This window comes from Bombus pascuorum, chromosome 8, assembly GCF_905332965.1.
Source record: "Bombus pascuorum chromosome 8, iyBomPasc1.1, whole genome shotgun sequence".
Lineage (NCBI taxonomy): Eukaryota > Metazoa > Arthropoda > Insecta > Hymenoptera > Apidae > Bombus > Bombus pascuorum.
The window spans coordinates 12334498-12355818 of record NC_083495.1 but is presented as its reverse complement, the minus strand read 5'-3'; the positions used below and the strand labels follow the sequence as shown (position 1 = coordinate 12355818).

Genomic DNA, 21321 nt, shown 5'->3' with positions numbered 1-21321 from the left:
TGCTTTCAACAAGTTTTACAGTAGTTTGACCAAGCTTAAATTCATATTTATAAATCACGCGAATATTCTGATTATCCATAATGGTTAATAACGAGGTTCTAACATTTTTATGATGAATTTCGTTAATATAAACCGTGTATTATAGCTCGTTTCTTGTTCCTTAATACGAACGACGTTCAAATAAATCAATCGACAGCGGAATAAAATTTAGTTAATGGTATTGGCACAAATTCAAATGTTCGAATTGAAATTCACATTGAAATTCGAGAACGACATTTTTCATGCATATATGCACAAATTTAATATTTTTATAATGATAATGCACTGTATCTACATCTAAACTGCATTGTATAAGAAAACATATTCTTCCAGATAAAATCTCTTCGGATAGGAAACAGTATGCAGTTTATGATGAGCTGTTTCGAATCGGAGATCCGTGAAATAACAGATTTTGATAAAAAGGAAATCGCTTCCACGTGTAAATTATTTATGGAAGATCAGAGGTTAGATTACGATATTGCTTTTGACCAAAAAACAATACATATAACATACGGGTTGTATAATTACGAGACACACAATTCATACAATTACGACAGAGAATTTAAGTTTTTGTTTATAAATTGATTCTATTGTATACTCTACCCAAGTGTGAAATATTAAATAAATTCAAAAATAATTTAAATTACCTCAAAATAGCTACGATTTTGAAAGAATAAATGACCCACTGTTTTGAATCAAATTGTTTAAAATCTGAACTAATATCCAGTTACTCGAAATCTTAGACGATTATACTACCACTCTGTGCGGTCTTTGACTCATTGTCGAGTTAATCGTCCATTGTTTAAAAATATTTTGAGTTTAAAGAAAACATTAATCGATCGACAAGTATTTTTTATTTCAATTTTACGTTGAAGTTCTTCTAAAAAAATCATTAAAGATAGTTCTGCTTATTGAAATAGCAATAGAATTTGGATATGAAATTAGGGCCATTAAATCATTTGAAAGATCAACTACGCTTCAGCAGTAGGTGAAAGTTGCCGGTTTCGAGGCAACGACCTCGCGATCAAATATTCGTATTTCACAAAAAAATGTGGGCGCCCACATAATCGCCAGTCAACTCGTTTATCAAACAAGTAATCGGATCTCGTTCGTGAATTAAACAAAACCAGTGAACACGATGATTCAAACGTTGTTTGTTTTCTAGTATTTTCGCATCCGTTTCAATGTAATTTATATAGTACAAATAATTTTGATCTTTCGTGAAAAATAATGCTGTTGTTGACACTTCGATATTGCGTTTACAAACGACAACAATGTCTCTTTGAATATTTTATATTTTATATTGAATATTTTATTAGTCTTCGACCATTTCTCGCGTTCGGTTCATTGCGTTTCATAAAAAAATTGGTCATGAAGAATAAAATGTACGAAATATTCTTTTGCATTTATACTTTTGTAATAGATATTTCATTGAATTATGTAAATTTTATTCTTTATCCTTTTAGAGCATTATTGTTAACATTATGGAATTATTAATAAATTTATCATTTAATCGATGTAGCTGAATTTGTGCGATCAGTGATAATTCTAAAATAAAGGAAACGTTCATCATCTTTAATTTGCTAAATAAACGTAATAATTCAGTACAATATAATAACCAACAGGAATTTTGTAATTCATTTCCCAAAAGCGATCTCGAACTCCAGATTTGTCAACAACAGACATTAACTATGAAAAATGTAAATTTTATAAGAGAGGTTTTTCAAAATTTGCGAGGAAATCTTCGTGAGTCGTCTCAACGACATTACAAGGCTGACTTAACACAAGATATGCTACCATTCGCGGAACAACACAACATTCCACTTGCAGCCAATTCCACTCGCCAAACAACCGAAGATGAACCGAATGTTTTTGTAAAAGTAAACCCAGGTTGCATAAATAATAATTTTCCTCTCTGACGCAGAAACTGATGGAATTATAAATATACCTTTCTACATGATGAAAATAAAAAGATAATGTAGATCATCTATTCGATAAAAGCAAATTTGAAGTTTTTCAAGTTCCCCTACTATCAATAATCAAACCAATGATCAAAATCTCGGATCAATGTAGATTCAATAATCCATGGCACTCCACAAATTCAATAATGTATAAATCACTTCACAGAAGCCATAAACACTCTGAACTGCATCGTCCACTTTTCGATTCACCAGACGTACAGATTACATTAGCTTATTTATCCCTCGAACCCTCGAGACTCGCGTGGAAAGACATCAAAGACGTTTTACTTCTGAAATGAAATTCCGATCGATTTTATCGACCTCGAAAGCTTTCTTCGCGTTTCAGTCCATCCTTCACTATCGTCTTTTGACGTCGTGGTTTCGCCAGTCGGTCACTTTGCATAAAAAAAGACCGCTTATCCATCATTCCCTGATCTTCGTGAACAGAATAAGATCGTACAGGCCATGGAAAACGCTGAGAAACAGGCATTTCCGCAATAAATATCCAACAATCGTGTACGCACACGCATTTCCTCTGGTACGTATTTATACGCAGTGCTGGTCAAAAGATTGGAATGGTTTTTTTAATTCTATTTTATTGATTTTTTTTAATCAATTTTATCGTTATCTTGGTATTGACGCAACAACCGTATTAGTAGAAAAATGTTCTTCGTATTTATTTTAATATAAGGAAGAAGAGGAACTAAGTAGGAGAAGAAGAACTTTCGTGGAAGATTCTTGTGCGAGCTATTTCCAAAAATTTATGATTCCATAGAGCTCACAGCGATTTTAATGTTTTCTAAAAATATATTAGCGCGACATTTTCTTCGTATTCTGATAGATCGTCGTCTAAAGATTTTTCTAAAACAAGAGAATTTCACGTACGCGGACTACTTTCACTAAATTTTCGATTTTATCAAATACCTAACAATGTAAACTTCTCACCGCTAGCGTGTGCTCGTTTCTCGATACTCGATGGTATTGGAAGAATTTTAGCGAAAACTAAAAGGTTTTGAGTTACATTTAAGGGTATCGGTAAAGGCGGGACTCGAATTTTACGATCGATAGTGGGATGCTCGACGAAGCTGTTGTGCAACATGGAGAAATAAATTTCAGTGGGTTATTTTGAACGTTTATTGGGCTCGTTTAAATTTTAAGAGCGTTTTCTGCCTTCTTCTCTCCCATTTATTTTCTTTCAGTTTGGATTACCTTTTATTTCTATCACTATGAAACAAGAAACCTTCGATTTTTAATTCCGAACGTTTAAATATAGGAACAACGACAATGTAATAGAAATACAATTGAGATATCGGTGTATAAAGAAGTATACGATAATGAATTATAAAATGACCAAACTAGAAATAAACGAATCAAAGACGGAAGATCGTCATCGTAGGAACATCTATCCTTTAAGTGGACGTATCATGCGATGCGATATATTACCAACTCGAACGACACATTGTTGCTCGTTCATTTTCATGAACGATTTATCGTTTTCATTTGAATTGCAGTTTCTCCTATAAATAGACAGTCGAGAGAATATCCGGATTCATTCAACTTTCGAGTAATATTCCCGTAACTACTTTTACGCAATTTCTCAGTCTCCTAATTAACGTTGATTGTTTCGTGACAGGATGTTTAGCGCGAGTCATTTAAAAAATACAGGCTAACACTTAAGGCATTGTAAACTACGTCAAGTGCAATAACGCTGTATATGAATTAAAGGAGAACGTGGGTTTGCAGTCGAGCATCAGGAGAATTTAAATGGACGTAGAATTTTTATGTCTCTTAATAAAGGTACATCGTTCTACACGTTGGAGATTTTTCTTTTCCAGTTGAAGTAAAGAACGTGAAAGATAAGCTAGTAAGAAAAGTATATAATTTTTGTCAACGATCCTAGTATAAGAATTGTGAGAATTCATATATCCGCAGGAAACATAATTTTTATCCATTGTCGAAGATATCTTGTTGTACGAGTTAAACATTTTGTACGCCGAGTTAACGCAGAAGATAAATAACAAAAGGTAAATAACCGACGTTGCAATGGAAAAGATGGAACAATGGGAATTTGATACAACAAGTTTCGTAAGTTTCTTCAAACAAAAATAGCAACTGAAGAATATTTTTCGTCATCGATGAAGATACGTCGTTTAATATGTTAGAGATTCGATTAAACTCAAAGTGGAAGAAAACTTAGAATTATGAGAATTTAATAAAAGTTCAGTAAATTTTTTGGCAATACAAGGATGCAAGACGTTTATTTCCACGAAGAATTTCTTCCTTAGAAAATTTTCTTTAACAACGTCTAGATTTTTATCATTAGAAATATCCTCACGAATTCTCTAATTAAATTTCCTCGATTACAACGAACAGGAAGCCCATTGCAAAATGGTTTCGAACCAATAACTGTTCCAGAATCATAAATCTTTCACAGTCGTATAAATTTCCAAGCTTAATGCCCACTGTTCGCCTGAAAACATCTGCTCTTTGTTTAACTTGATTTTTCCACTATCAAATGAAAGGAACAACGCGCTAGAGTGACTCGATTATTTCAATCGCGAGTTTCAAACGAGCTTGTCTTTCGCCGGCCAACTTTTCGCGAACACGCGCCCAACTGTGCTTGTTTGCACGGCAAATATTTGACAGAGAATGATTTATACAGTCATGGGAAATGGCGAGCAGCTGGACGTTGACCGTATTCCATTCTACGTCGCGTGAATCCAATCTACTAAATTGCAAGAATCGATATCGAGCAAATACATATGCACAAACTTTTCAATGTTAATCTTCTGGTCTCTACTGGTGTTACCTTCGCAACACCGATGACGTGCGAATTATTTCATCCTTCTATTGGCGTAGAGAGTAACGATAAATGGACATTCGATTTTTGAAAGAATAATTTAGTGACAAGCATCCAAGCTTCGATGAAAAATATTCTTTCTAAGAAACAGTTGAAGTTGAGTAAAGTAAAAATAAAAATAAAATCATTGCATACTTAAATTATCATTCGACAGTAATTTTCAAAAATTAGAATTACGTGACAATTTGTAAAAATTGGAATTGCACTTAGGTCTATTTCTGTAAGGCACTTTGAATCGAGAAACTTTCATCCTGGACATATCAAACAATCCTTGCATCAGGAATTTCAATTAAAATAGAAATTAATCGAACACCAATCGATTTGAAAAAAAAAAGAAACAAATTACAACAAGAGACGAAATCTAAATTGCCTTGTTGCCTTCCATATTGGATAGTTACTAAATGGAAAAATGATCGATATTTGATAGATGATGCTTCCGCGTCAAGGGACCTTTATTTCGTGATAATATTTCACCTTTTCATCCGCGTGACACGTGAAAATCTATCGTACGGTCCGGTTTCACATTTGATGGTCGGAATTTTTGTCGTGGTTATCTCTTCACTGACGAATACATAGTGGATGAAGATAAGTAGTTCCCTAGAGCACTCGTAAATTTGGAAAGTCGACTTATCTGAGATCTCTCTGCCTTTTCGCTCATTTTTCATGAACTTTGTATCACGCCAGCCATTTTGCAGCAACGACAAAATTTGACAAATGTTAAACCTTACCAATGATGTATAAATAAATTTATTATGTGTAAATGAACAGATAATAAATGAATTTATCTTGTCTTTTAGTCTTCGTTAAGAACTAATGTAGTTACGTTGAGACAAAGGTGTATTTATAGAATAGCTAGAACAGATTTATAGTCGAATGAATTATTCGTAATAAGTTCATCGTGAATCTTCTCACACGAATCACTGCAATTTATTATACACGAGGTTAAGACTCGTCTCGTTCATCACTTGCGAGTTCAATTATTTTTCTATCGCCTATTCCAGAAAACGAAACGAATTAAAATCTTTGCAAATTCACGTGTTTCCAATAATCAAACTTTCGGCGACTTATCACATATGTTGAAGTGGTCACCGCTTCTAAGAAAACTCTACGTCTGGTCCTTTAGTTTTCTCAAGCACTGAAGCCATCGACAGCGTATAGACAGAAGACTGAGTCGAAGGCAAACCATAAACGGTAGATAGGCGACGTTGGCTTCAGGGTTTTCAGTCATAGGACAACACTGTTAGCGTGCGGATCTGGATCAGCTCATATTATATTCCTTCAGTATTTAAAAAATATATTTTCTACCTTACAATTTATCCACGCGTTCCTTTGTATTCGCATACATCTAATAACCTCAACAATATAGACTCATCATTTTTGTATCTCAGACCATTTAGATATCGCACGTGTATTTCGAAAGTGACACAGCTCTAACAAGCTTCGTAGGATAAGCAGAAGAACCGTTTAGAAGATTCCAAAACTTATTCGCTAGACGCATAATATTGGCAAAAAAATAATCCTTAAGAGACAACGGTCGAATATTATTTTTATCATTTTTCGTTCTTAGTTTCTTCTTCTGACACACAATCGTTTTCATCGAATTATTTTACATCGCGACACTCCCAAAGTCTTCATCAGTCAGATTTTTTAAAATCATTTAAAAAAATTGTTAGGCCTGCGAAGTATTTCTTATGGTTACACTTTATTAAATTCTCTATAAGTATAAGATTATCATTAGACTCTGATGAAGACTAGCTGCAACGCTAGCGAAATAATGGACCTTTCAAAAAGGGACACGGCTTAGGTTGGTCCACACGCTATTAGATTTTTAGCATGTTCGTAAAAAGAACTAGTTCTTGTCTCGTCACCAAATTCCTGCAGCCTCAGGCATTTTGCTGTTGTGTTAGTTTTTACATGGATAAAGAAAGTTACATTGACGTGGAAAAGTATTTGATTCGATAGATTTTTCTATCGGAAAAGCTGCTAACTGTGTAACGAATTAGTTCATGGATTTGATGCCATTGGAAAAATAGCTTTGTCAAATGTGTTCACGTTGGATGTTCGTTCTTAAATTGTATTGAAGCAATCTCGTGAATTTTAACTTTTTACATTATTAAGTCATCGTTGATGTAATTATACTATTTTTCTCTCGAACTCACGACATCTCATGGTATCATCGACGTGACGCAGAGTGCAACATTTGGACGAGGATTCGGAGCAAAGATAAAAAATGCATGCAATATGCGGTTTTCCCGAAACTAGGTACGAGAGGATCTGAGTCGAGTAAAAGTCTGTTTAACGAACTTTTGTTAGTATTTTCCTCTCTGATTCGGTTGAAATATCTTGAATATTTATTTTTTTTGTCTGACCACACACAGTGACGTTCGAATAAGCATTTTATAAAACAAACATTTTATGAAACAGAGATTTAAATTTAAACACCGCCAATGCCAGAAACAATCTACCCATTTTTTGGCAAACGCCAATCCTATTTCACTAAATTTCACTAAAACGATTAAGAACATCCATTATAGCAGGAGGAAAGAATTATATAGCAATCTAATAAAATGTCTTCTTGATACAGAACAATCAAAATTACAGGATGGATTGAACCAATGTTTTTAAATTGTCCTTTAATTTCCAATTAAAAAATATCTTTCTTTCTTTCTTTAAAGTTACACGTATCTCTGCTCAAATTCTCCATGTCGAAGATGTAGCAGACACAGAAATGTATTAGGTTGTCTAAAAAAGTGTCTTTCTTTTATAAACACGTCTTTTGCAACGACGCATCTTTATACAAACATGAAACCTAATCTGTCGAACGTTGTGATCTTTAGTTTGATAGAACAAAATGGATCATACGTAATTCGATAAAATAATATAAAACGGAAGATGTTGTTCATCCATTATTTCCTTATTAGACGAAAGAAACTTTTCGGACGACCTAATATAACGAACGAGATTTAATTAGATTTTGATGTACAAATGATTTTTACTAATCATCTATCGATTTTTGAGCGAACAAGGAGAATAATGAGATCAAAGTCTGATAATGATCAGAGTCTAACAAAGAATCTGTCCATTGCATGTCACAGTGTACGACGCTTCATTTAGTTGATAAAATAAATCAGTGAAAAACAATCTTATATATTCGAAACTTACACTGAAAGGATATATGTACATGTACATTGCATATACAGAGATCTTGTGTTCGCATTTCTCAATATAAAGCGCACAGTATCTCTCTCATAAACCTCTCTCCAACATCAATGTGTATCTATTCTAAGTATAATGTGCAGCTCTACCATCGGCAACGATCAAAACCCACCAAAAACTGGTGAATTCCTGTTGACCAAGTTACATAAACAGAAACGAAAAAGAAAAAGAGAGAGGAAAATCTTGGACGAAGCTAGTTTCTCCATGTGAAGAGCAAATCTGTTCTTGGTGGGAAGGAAAAATCACCCTCCTAAGTAACAGTGAGATAAAATAAGCATTTGTAACTTCTTATATATCCTTTAAATTTGCTATTTTACAATTATTGCAAATCTATGTTAAAGATAGAGCTATTTATTTGTAAGAACAGGTGCAGAATAATAAAGAAGAGATTACAAAATGGCTAGAGAGAATAATAAATATTGTGCAGCTTGCAACGTTTCAACGAAACATTTCTTTTTGCTCAACCATGAAAAGAATTGTTCCAATATCTAAAAACTTGTCTAAAATTATTTTAACTAAAAACTAAAAATTATTTTAATAATGCTAAACATTTAATTATGGATAATACAAACACATCTTTTGGTCTGGTTTAATAAAGAAGATATAATGCACTAAAGTTGGAAGTTTGCTTTATCAAAAACAGATATATTTGTGGTTTGGTTAATTTAATTAGTTTATTAAAACACAAGGTAGCAATAATGCTAAACATTTAATTATGGATAATAGAAACACATCATTTGGTCTGGTTTAATAAAGAAGATATAATGCACTAAAGTTGGAAGTTTGCTTTATCAAAAACAGATATATTTGTGGTTTAGTTAATTTAGTTAATTTATTAAAACACAAGGTAGCAATAATGCTAAACATTTAATTATGGATAATAGAAACACATCTTTTGGTCTGGCTTAATAAAGAAGACATAATGCACTAAAGTTGGAAATTTGCTTTATCAAAAGCAGATATATTTGTCGTTTGGTTAATTTAGTTAATTTATTAAAATACAAGGTAGCAATAATGCTAAACATTTAATTATGGATAATAGAAACACATCATTTGATCTGGTTTAATAAAGAAGACATAACGCACTAAAGTTGGAAGTTTGCTTTATCAAAGACAGATATATTTGTGGTTTGGTTAATTTAGTTAATTTATTAAAATACAAGGCTGCGTATACATGGAGCGTGAAAGGATAAGGTTTGGCGAAGCAAAGAAGCATCGCCATCGTTATGTCAACGGACAATTTCTCGAACGCGTTCCATAACAAGCAGCAACATACCATCTCGAGGCATCTATTTACAGCTGTATTTTGGCAGAGCCGGTTTGTATAAGATTCCACGAGGCCATGCTAGAATACGATCTATTTCCTGATCGATCTGCTTACACTAACCGTGTGCGAACTCTCTGTGTTTCGCGAACTCATATTCCTGTTTCTTAATTCCGTTCTCACCGTTGTAAATCGAATAAACCGAATGGAATTCCTAGCTCCGAAGATACGATCGGAGGTAGAAATAAATTTTCCAACAATAAAATTAAATGATCTTAGCGTGACATATCATTCCAGCAGGGTATGAATCCTTTTCAACGATATTTCGAAGATTTCAAGGTCCCGTCTTTCTAAATGAGACGCAAAGAAAGCTTTTTTTTTTAGACACGCTTTTTGGCAGGCGTTCATAATAAATGATTCCCTCTTCCTGTTTTAATGAAATACATCGTGGTAACCTTTCCACGAATTTACTACGAGAAAACAGATGATAATTATTTCTTAGCTGTATTGTTTAAAAAGTACATATACCGATAAACAATGTTCGTTAATCGCCATAAAAGGAAACATTCGGGGATATTTATTGACACGTGGAATTGCGAATGCGATATTGCATTAATGCGAGATTAAACAAATAAATTTGGGAATATCTGGGTGAAATAAAAAATATTACAAATTAGACATAGTTAAGAATCCTCAAATATCTACGTTATCTAAGAAAACAAAAAAATATTGCATCAATGATTCAGAAATACCTGAATACACATGAGAAATTCTAAATTAAGAAATTCTAAATTGCATTATAAATTCCAAAGTGAATGCTGTGCTAATACGAAATTAAATAAAAGGAATTCCCAAACGTCTCTACATTGACCAAAGGAAAAAGCCCAATAAATATCGAATTGATGCAACATTGTTTATCGGTGGGTTAATTATAAATCACTTAGTATCGCAAATTAAATGCAATCTATTCGTGGTGTATCGACGATAAGTGGTCGTTTATCGATTGCACGCGCCACACCTCGTAAATCCACGGACGAGTATAAAAGCATAGACAAGGCGATTTTCACTTAACACGAGTGTAAAAAGGCAGCGGGTTGCGACTAAAATCTTCAGAAAAGAACGAGTACATGACTTGGTCGTTTAACGGTAAGAAGCTAAAAGAACAGTTGGCAAGGGATTAAAGGAGATAAAGGGTGAATGGGTCGCACTAAGGTGGCGTTTAATGGTCTGTTTGCGGTGTTTTCGGACTCTGACTACAAATGTCTCGTAAATCACGAGTTGAAATAATGTTTGAGCGATTTCCGTGGTGCTAGTTCATTCAGGAAGTTAGAAACTAGGAATACACGAGACTTCCGGTTTGCGTTTATAGATTACTGGTGGGAAGGCATTATATTCGAAGAGAAAGCTTTCAGGTGGAGAAATTAAATTTCATTTGACGAAAATGCTGCGAGGGATTATTTGGAATATATGGAGAATTAAAATGAATCGTAAAAGGAACTTTTCGAGTCGCGATTTAAATTCAAATAATATGAAATATTTTAGGATTTCGATAAGCCGAGAATTTTTAGACGTGACACAAGTCTTCCGTTAAGTTTCGTCCAGTCATTTTATAATTTAAACATTGATATGTCGTCAAAAGAACTTGGAAAGTAGAAAGTTAAGTTTACAAGCCTTCTCATCGAGTGTCGAGATTCATATCAGAGATATCTATTGAACCTTACAGTGATAAACGAAGATAAAAATGTTTTTAAGTGATTGTTTTTGCTATCGAATAAATTTCTGTGCAAAGTCAAATTCAAATCATGCTGAACGATGCGCGATCGATTAGCTAAAATTCAAGGCTTTTTATTCAAACACTTTGATGAAACACAAAATATTATAAATAGAAATGCAAGTTCGATACGAGAATAGTTACGAGGTATTCCAGCCAAAGTTTCCTACGGCTATAATTCAACGTTTATGAGAGAAGAAAGCAACTTTATTATTTCATGCGATGCTTAACCATTTCTATCATTGCAATGAAAATATCATAACGATTGTCATAAATTTTCTTCGCTCCTAAACGAGTCGAATCCTTCAAACGTGCAACTCTTATGGAAAGATGTCACGAGTTTGAGCCTAGTTTTAACGCAAGATGGAACTTCGACTTATTCATCCGTTGTCCTGGAAGTAAGTAATCGTATTTCCAATGCATATTAAAAACGAAGTTGCGAGTTGCACGATCCAAGAAAATCTGATTAAAAAGCGTCTTACTACAAGGAAACGAATTTCAAGTCAATCTAAAGAGAATGGAGAAAAAGGAGAGTCCTATCAATTTTATTACAAAGTTTTCAAATATAAATTCTCAAACGTAATTCCCCAATTAATTTTACGGCAGGAAGTTCTTCAAAATTCTATTAAAAGATGTTTCCCATCAAACAAATTACTACCTAGCTCGAAAATTTCATCCCTCTTGAAAAGTATTGCCAATTACGAAATCATCAACATCGGCTATTCCGACGGGAATAACAAACGACATCGTTAAGCAGCGGTGTTCCCATTGAAGTAGAATCTTCCGCGATCCACAAATGGAATATAATAAGCGACGAAAAATCAAATATAGCGGAAGTATGTCGACCTACAGAAACGTAGTCTGATCTCTTTAAAAGTTGTTCAATGATCATTTTAATATAAATCGTAGAACTTTTCCTATAATATTATCTACTTCTCCCTTGACGAACAAAACTTTTTAACTACCATTTTAAATATCGAAGATGATCCTGAAGTTCCAAGAAATACGAGTGATAGGAAAAAATCAAATAATATGTAGTAAAAAATGTGGAATCGTATAATATTCATTTGAATCAGCAATTTTCGTTAAAATTATTATTTATGCAGTTAGCAAATTGATTCCACTCACACTTTTATTTTGCATATCGTATGATCATCAATAATATCGTACATAGTATACAGCATTGATTGTGATTTTCAAAATTAGGCACTTTTTCGTTCAAATCAAATATACACCACTGACAACAAATTCAAAATCGCTATCATAATTCAATTCTGTGTCTTCTACTTAAATTAATCTTATAGATAACGATAGCAACTCTCTTTGCTTCGACAGACCATCGACGAAGGAATTTCTGAATGCAACACAGAATTTTGAGTCGAACTATTTAAAGTTCATTGGATCTTACGGATCTTAAAATCCGATGTCAAATATAAAGACAGTAAACATATTTAATTTAAGCGAGGGGATTCCTATTTGAAAATTACGATCGATTCCATGGAACAGGAACAAATATTTTTATACGATACATCAACTCTTTATTTTACAAACTCTTTCGTTCGGTAATTTCGATATGAATATTGCAGTGCGTGACCAAGTAGAATCGCAATATTTATAAGAGAAACACGAAAGCTCCATGTAAAATGAACGCAACGCACACAGTCGGTGACTTCACGTGCTCGAAATACATATTTTATATATTTTTCCCTCGATGCAGTTTCATTTCGCATTATCTTTGTGGTAACGAGTGTCTCGTAAAATATTCGATTCCCATAGCGTGGAAATCTTGTCTTTTTCTATGGTTTGGTAATAACGTTAACCGTGCTACTTGACTTTTGATTTTTAAACGGTGCTCGAAATTGACTTCATTAAAAAGATGGCACTGGTTCAAGTTTGGATCTGGACTGACGTAAGGAATTTCGTGCTAGTTTCGGTTAAAGTGTTTCCACTTCAGCGAATTGTTATTGGATCGTTAAGAAAGTGGAAAGTGGAAAGAGGTGCAGTTACATTAAGAAAGAAATGTGATAGTAGCAGGTTGGTAAGCAGACGCTACCAGCAGAAAAGTGGTAGAGAAATAATTATCTTCTATCCGTGTGTCCAACCGAAAAGTTTGAGGATATCGAGGAAATCGTGCAGCGTTTCTAGAAAATTCACCAAAACAGATAACCCTGATCCACTGTGTCGTATTGTTCGCCATAATAGGACAAATGATTAAGAACATTAATTTGAAACGGGATAATAAAAATGCTAATACGAATTTCGGGAATTATGTTGCACAGAAGAACCTGATTTAGAAAAATTCACCGAGGTATTGAACATCGTCAAATACAAATAATAATAAATTTGATATAAGTTCTATTATTTAAAATTATTCGAAGGATCAGATTTTGAAAAATGACACGGTATATTATTTATACGGTATTTATTTTTCATTCGATGATCCGAACGATCATAATAACAATCAATAAACAACCAATAAAGTTCCGAAAAAGTTAATTATTAATCTAGAAGAGAAGTAATTTCTTTATATTTCGCGAACGTCCCAATTGAATAACTGACTAATCAAAAGATTGAAAGAGACATAACGAACTGGATCTTTATGTGGTCTTGTACATTTAAGGGATTATGAATCCATTCATTCATCTCGATATGGATAAACCAGACTACGAGGGTTGTGGTTGACACATTCCCATAAACTAACCGAAATCACGAGGTCGTACGATTTTACGAGGCTACCTTTTCGGCATCTTGATGGCAGTGTACACGCGCGACCGAAAAGGTTTCGAGGAATAGTTATCTGGAACCTGCGTCGAGCGAATTTACGGTCGATTCGATCGTCGTACATGTTGCTGGTTACTAGTTGGACGGGTGATATTTTTCTGCTTCGTTTTTTCGCAAATGAGAATTTCTAGAAGGCGATCACGATGGAAGAATTCGATTCACGATGAGAATTCGACAAGGAAACCTGATAAGAATCATAATAATAAGGCAGACGATCGCGAAACCTGTTGAGAATCTAATCGGAATAAAAGGAGAATTCGATGAGAGTACAAGAAAGTTCGATAAAAAGTGAAACTTTGTTGGAAATTTTTGTTAAAATCCGAACGAAAGTTCGTTAGGAGCTTAATCAGAATCTTGAGAGGAGATTCTATAGCGATTCAACGAAAATGCTACGAGAGTTTTAACAGAAATGTAAACGTATTCTACGGAAACTCTATTGAAGCTCGATAAGAATTTTCAGAGAGTTTTAGAAGAATTGAAGAAACTCTACTAGAACTCGGTGAAAACTCCACGGCAACTCTACGCACATTTCAGAAGAATTCTATTAATTATTCTTTAGAAGAACGCGTTACGTTAATTCTATACGAATCTGATAGAAAATCTACGAGAGCTTTAAATTAACATTACTAAAGAACGGAAGCTTCTAAAAAGTATCTTCTTCTAAAATCTAATAGCTTCTAGCTGTGTAAGAACACCGTAGGAGTTGTAAGAGAACTGTACATGAATTTTCGAAGAACTCTATTGAAATTTGTTGAGGAATGCGCTATAAAGGAACGCGCGGATGAATGTGTAATAGAAATATATTGAAATAAGTATAAGTATAGTGTATACTGATCCAGATCTTCGCTCTAGCAGAGTTACATTACAATCGAAGGTGATAGGGAGCACGTCGATATATTTACAGCAAAGAACATTACCGAGAAAATTAACCTTTGTATGTAACTCTAGCTGAAAATTACAAAAGACAGTCATTAAGAATCTACTTATAGCTCTTTGTTTCTGAACTTTGTAATCCAAACAACAAGGGCACAATATTATGGACCTCCCTTTTCTTTTATTTTTTTACTTCACTAAATTCTATTTTCTTCGTAGCGGCGGTATCCAGGTAGTGGCGATACAAGAGAAAAGTGTAGAGTTTTCCTAGAAGTAATTACTTCAATAAAATTTGATGTATATGAAAATTGAAAAGGGAAACTTACTGGCAACTTTGCAAGAAATTCGCAAGATGTCAATAAGAATAAATATCCTACAGAAAAATTCGATAAAGTACTATCGAAGATCGTATGCGAGTTGAATGACAACAACTATTACGGTAACTCGATAAAGAATCGACAGGAACTCGATTCTGTGAAAATATGAAAACGCGATCCTCTCACAGAGATACGATTTCACACCAGAGAAATACATTCTTCCATAAATTTAAACTCTCACGCTTCCAATATAAAATGATAGAGGAAAAATGGCCCGTTCTTTCTGTGTGACATTTTGTTCGATGCATTCGTCATTCAAAAATACGTACATCCGGTGGCAAGGAATAGCACGAAGGACGATTTTCGTAGAAAGCAAATAAATTTAATGACAGATGAATATCCCCGTTGAAAGAAGGCGTTGCTCTTGAAATAGCGCTTTCTCGTCTATTCTCATCGATACGTTTTGCGTATTACCCTGACGAAAGTTCGACTACGTAAAAAACCGTGTTACGAAACGACGCCACGTGTACAATTGTACAGTGTACGTTCTCGTTCATAAAAAATAGAATATCTCCTGGTCTTATGTAAAACGCGATAAAATTCAAATAATGAGGAAACGACTAATCAAATGTGATTTTATCTGCGTGCGAAATATACAAAAATTTATGGACTTATTTAGAAGAATTACGAACGAGAAACACGACGAACTAGGAATCGTACGTATTTAGACTTTACTGTCTCATAATCTAAATTTCATTGAACTAATTTTATTACACGAGATAAATCTGAATCGAAATTTTGATTTAGGTAAGAACAAACACAATAGAAAAATTAATCCGTCTTGCAGAGTTAGTTGAAGCAACGACTTCATTTCAAAGAGACCTAATGAATATGAATGAAAAGAGATTTAGTGTTATCGATGTTATCACGCTATATATAAAAATGATATTTTTATTGCAGCACTGAATATATATACCAGAATTCTTTACTTATCTCAAGATCCTATAATCTCTACAGGTCCTATTTACCTTTAAAAGTTCCAAATCAGATGACAAGTTGCTGCAAAGTTTTAAGAATTTCCGAATCATTTCTCAGATTGATCTTCAGTAGACGACTTTAATACGACCCTGAATATTCACAGGAAAAAATACAGCTCTAAATAAACCGACGTTAAATCTATTTATTCTGTTCAAAAAAAAACTCCACTTTGTCTGTTTCTTTATGTTACTTTCATTTCTGATTGAACAGCGATAATCGTGACAATTCGAGACACGGTAAGTGCATCCTGGCACGATAAATTTTTCGCGTCAAACGAAACCGTCTCGACACTCGTAAAAGAATTTATCACAATAGTAGAAACTATTTTTATAGGACCGTAAACCTACGAATCCCCTCGGCATCGAACGTACTATGCTTTCCCTCCCTCTTGGTGATCGCAGATCGACGAACAATAAGTCGAACAACCACTTTGAAACTATCCAGGCGAATCTCGGCTACGTATTTTTCTTCCTTTTCTTCGTTAATTTAGCAACTGGTCAAACTTATGGCATCTCTCAAACCGGTTTCAAGTCTGTGTGTAACGAGATAGATTTTGATGTTTATTATTGCATATCGTTAATAAGATTGCAAATGGAATCCTTAATCGATGCAAATGACATTTCTTAGGGGAATTTTGTATTTAATATATGGTCGTATAACCGGTTCTTGGCTTTGATATATTTATATAGTTGTAACTTTGAATTTGGAAATTTTTGAATACAATACAGACCACTGTAATATGTATTAGATATAAATAAAAAATCTATATCAAGTTTAGAAGGAAAATACGATCATAGCTGTCGGACCTCTTATACAAAATTTCCATGCAAATCTACAATATTTTTCATTGAAAACTTTCACAAGCGAAACTTCCATGACATCCTTAAATTCCTAAACATTCCAAACAAAATACCCTCATTTATCTTCCCCTTGAGAATTTCAACAGACCCTCATCCCTATTATATTAAGTCTCAAATAAATAACATTATGCTACAGATGACTATATCGATTTATATTCGATTACCAACATTTATTTCATCCTACTTCGTATTTTACATCCTCCGTGATAGAGATCAATAAACAAAACAAAAAAAAATCAATCACAAACTAAAAAATTCCAAAGTTGCGTAATTTAATCTAAATCGTCTGCAATGACCCGACGCTATTAGTTGACAGTTGACTCTCAAAACATTACAAACCAGTCGGTCACTTTGATTGTCCTGTCACGTTTCATAACAAAAGAAAAAAAAAAAGGAAAAAGATATAAAACTGAACAAACGTTCCACTTACCCAGCATTCGGATAACGTTCCTCTGCGCGGCGCTTTTTCCTCTTCCGCTATCGCCGTGAATGGATCCAGCTGATAAATGGTTCCTCTTCGCAGTAGCTGACAACAGTCTGGATCGTCTTAACTTGATCGCGATCAGTACATAGAGAACGGTGATGATGGTCATTGGCAGGACGAAGAACAGCATGGTGGATATCTCGAAGGCGTGTTTCATCAGATACCACTTGATGGAGCATTGAGCCGAGTCCAGGACTACCGAGCCGTTGCGATAGTCGTAAACGATGCCAAATTGAACAGCCTGTGGCACGGCCAGGCATAGCGCCAGCAGCCAAATTACTATGACGAATTTCACTGCCCGGGACAGCTTCGACATCGTGTGCGAGATAAAAGGATGACAGATCGCGACGTACCTGAAAGTGGAACACGCGTTGTTTGCCATTTTTCTATCAAGTTTCAAAAAAAAAAAGAAAAATAGAGGGAAAGAACGGTTTTTGGGAGCCGCTTGTTAGCAGCAACTCTAACGAAGCCGACATTGTGGAAACACGTTAGCGAACCGGAAAATGGAGATAAATGTGCGATGATGGATGACGTGCTGTGTATTCACCGAGGAATACCGGATGTAAATATTGTAGTTACTCTCGGATTTATTGTTGCACCTATCGTTGTACTATGTCGGTATTGGAACATTTATTGTGTAATAAAGTGACTACACAAAAGTGTTGTCGTGTATCCTTATTTTGCAACGAAGCGTCTTGTGGGCTGTATATTTCATTTTCATGGTGCCAAATTTTCCTAGATAGTACGGAATTTCATTCACTCGCTTAGCTAATACGAATTCGTTACGATTGCCTCGAGTTCTCACTACTTCTACCTTTGCTTCTTTGCTTCCGTTTTATTCATTAAGATAAACGCGATCGTACATTTCGAATGCGTAAAAATGCATAAAGTTAACTCCAAGATACGCTTGCTTCTATATTCGTTCGTTTCAGCTGACGACATTTCTGCAATTTACAACCGTTTTAAGTATCAAATTTGTGCAATTGCGTGGAACAGACGGGGTATTGTAGTCCTTTTTTTAAAGGAAACAAAAGGGCAAAATTCTCTTTGTATAATGAGAAGATTTATGTAGAATCTATAATATTATAAGAAATAATTAACAGGAACAATAAAAGTTGTTATTTTAAGTTTCAAGTTTACTAAGAATTTTCCAATTCCAATATCAGTAGAAGGAAAGCCGTATTGCAGTAAAACATGTGATACGTATTCAAGGTAAATATTCTGATTTCTAGAAGAAACAGTGTATCTTCGTAGACCAGCGACTGTTACTTGCGTTTCTAAGAATATTCCCTCTTCCAAGGGAAGAAGCCTTTTCTGTATCCAGAAAGAGGTTCTGTCAACTTGTCATGATAGAAATTATTAACGAAGATGAAACGTTTTATATAAGTAAAGCTATAGCAAACAGAAAAAAGGGGGAAAGTGCTTTAACCTTCTGGAGTATCACTTTTCCATTAAAAAATGAAAAAAAGAAAAAGAAAGAGAGAAGAAACGCAAAACATCACTGTGAACATTAAAAAATGCAACATTTTTAATAATGTAAAACGCTTCAAAGTAAAAAAGAAAAACGATTCTAGCTGAGTTTAACAGGATATTAATCATAATTTAAGGAAGGTGTCGATCTGTCTCTTAACAAGCGTTCGAGTGTATCTATCATCCATTTTATCACGATTTCCGCAATCATTCGTCACAGAATAGGGTTACAACAAAATCGAGAAAGCAAAGATACGTAGCGGTTTACTTAGGCAGAAATAAGAGATAAGAAAAAGAAGGTCCCAGAGAATTGGACACGCTTTATTTGTGTCAACCAGCAAGGGTTACTTTAGACAGTTCTGTGAATTTTCGCGTGACAAGGGGATGACATGTAACTATACACTCTGAAAGCTTGACACTTTCAGGCGAGAACGTTGAAAAGGTCGAGAGCGATTTAATTTACAGCGATATTTATTGAGAACCTCGTAGAAAACTGTTACGTATCTGCGGGTTTATAAATCCGTGATTTATTAAAAAGAAGATGAAAAATTTTCTGAAGGTAATATTAAAAAGAAAAAAAAAAAAAGAAACAGAAGTACATGTAAGACTGGAAAATTAAAATTAAGTGTTGCGAGAAAATTGAAGATAAAGTATTCTTTTAATCCTTTTCTATCTTTCTTTTATCGTAAAGATGGCATTAAAGAGAAAAAGCTTAACAAGTCTATGCAAATTTGAGATCGAAGATCCTTTTCATTTTTCATTATGTTAATCTCTTTAATTAAAAATGAATTATCATGCTCGGAGGAAAATTTCATATACTACGTGAACAAAGTAACGAAAGCCACGTAAAATAGAGCTAAAATCAGAAGTTTTAACGTTTTCTTCGTTAACGATGTTAGTTCATTAGATTCAACTAGAATCAAACATACGATAAACACTTATTATTCAAGTTATAGTATCACGCCAGAATAATTTACTTATAATTCTCAATGAGAATTGATTGTAAAATTCTTCCAAATAAAAAAAAAAAAGAAACAAAATGATGTTAGCTACGTAAAATGAACTACAAGACTGCACCGTTTACTGAACTAAACACCTGGCGATTTAGATTGACGTTTTGAGGCGAACAGACCCTTAAACGCAACTGGTTCGATCGATCGTTTAATTGGAACGAATGGTAAACAGTAAAAGAAGACTACAACCGTTTCACGTGACTCTTTAACCCTTTCAACCCTCTTGATGTCTTCGAAAACCATCATTCTATGTCAATAATTTCGACAGGGTTGGGACAAACGACAGACCACAAGAAATCTTTAAATTAAAAACTTTAAAAACTTTAATTCGACCATAAGTTTCTACGTAATAACAAATGAATGTTATTCAATTATGTTATTTTTTTCTATCATACGTATATCATATCGAGTATTTAAACAAATATTGTTCCTCAAGTGCAAAGGAAAATCCAAAATAAAGGTAAATAATAATAAAAACATGCATTTGCACAAACATTCGCAATCTCAGGTATAATTTTTAGTAGGTGGAGAAATATTTCTTTAGATTCTACTTTTTAGTCGCTTCGATAACAAATATCTGGACGTTAACAAATTTAAATGTCTAAATAACAATGAACGACAGTAAAAGCATGAAATTGCACAAACATCCACGTCCAAGAATAACAAACAAGAAGAAGCGAAATACTAAATTTAAGAACAATCTACGAGTTCGTCGGTTTGTATTCTCAAGTCGATGATTCAATTCAAATTGGTTACAAACCTTTCAACGGTGAAGGCGGTGATGGTCAGAACGGTGGCATTCGCGGACGTCTCCGCGGCGAAGCTTTGAATAATGCAGAACGCCTCGCCAAACACGTACGGGAAATGCGACCAGATGTAGTACATCTCTGGAGGCAGGCCGGATATCAGTAGCAGTAAATCAGAAACGGCCAAGCTGAACAGATAGTAGTTGGTGGCCGTGTGCATCGACTTGTTACGCGCGATCACAACACAAGTGGACACATTGCCGATTAATCCGGTGAGGAAGATCACCGCATAGATCACCGTGATCGGTAAAACGATGTACAACGGATCCCGCCTGACCGTCGAACAATTTTCCTGCTGCAAATATTCGGCGATTGGTCCCGTGTAATTCTCCCATCTACCTTCGGAGGCCAGCGTATCTTCGTGATTTCCGGCCAACCTCATGCTATCTCTGATTATCATCGATCCTTCCGAACCGATCGACTTGTTCGATAAAATCATTCTTCTTGACGAGATTCCGGGTGATTCTGAGAGATTCTGTGCAATCGGATGACGTTGACTAGCTTTCTGGACGATTGACTAGTATAAAATTAACTTTGACATTAATTAACGCCGTTCGCGCTGCGTGCA

The 21321-nt window shown here is 34.4% G+C and overlaps 1 protein-coding gene across 1 annotated transcript in view; it reads right to left on the bottom strand.

Moving 5' to 3' along the window:
• Window positions 1-21321, bottom strand: part of LOC132909644 (pyrokinin-1 receptor-like) — a 27628-nt gene extending 6307 nt beyond the window's left edge. The window contains exons 1-2 of the mRNA XM_060964580.1: window positions 20708-21321; window positions 17411-17817 (exon numbers count right to left, since the gene is read on the bottom strand). Coding sequence (XP_060820563.1) covers window positions 17411-17817; window positions 20708-21192 — 892 coding nt within the window. The 5' untranslated portion in view covers window positions 21193-21321. The remainder of the gene's footprint in view (window positions 1-17410; window positions 17818-20707) is intronic.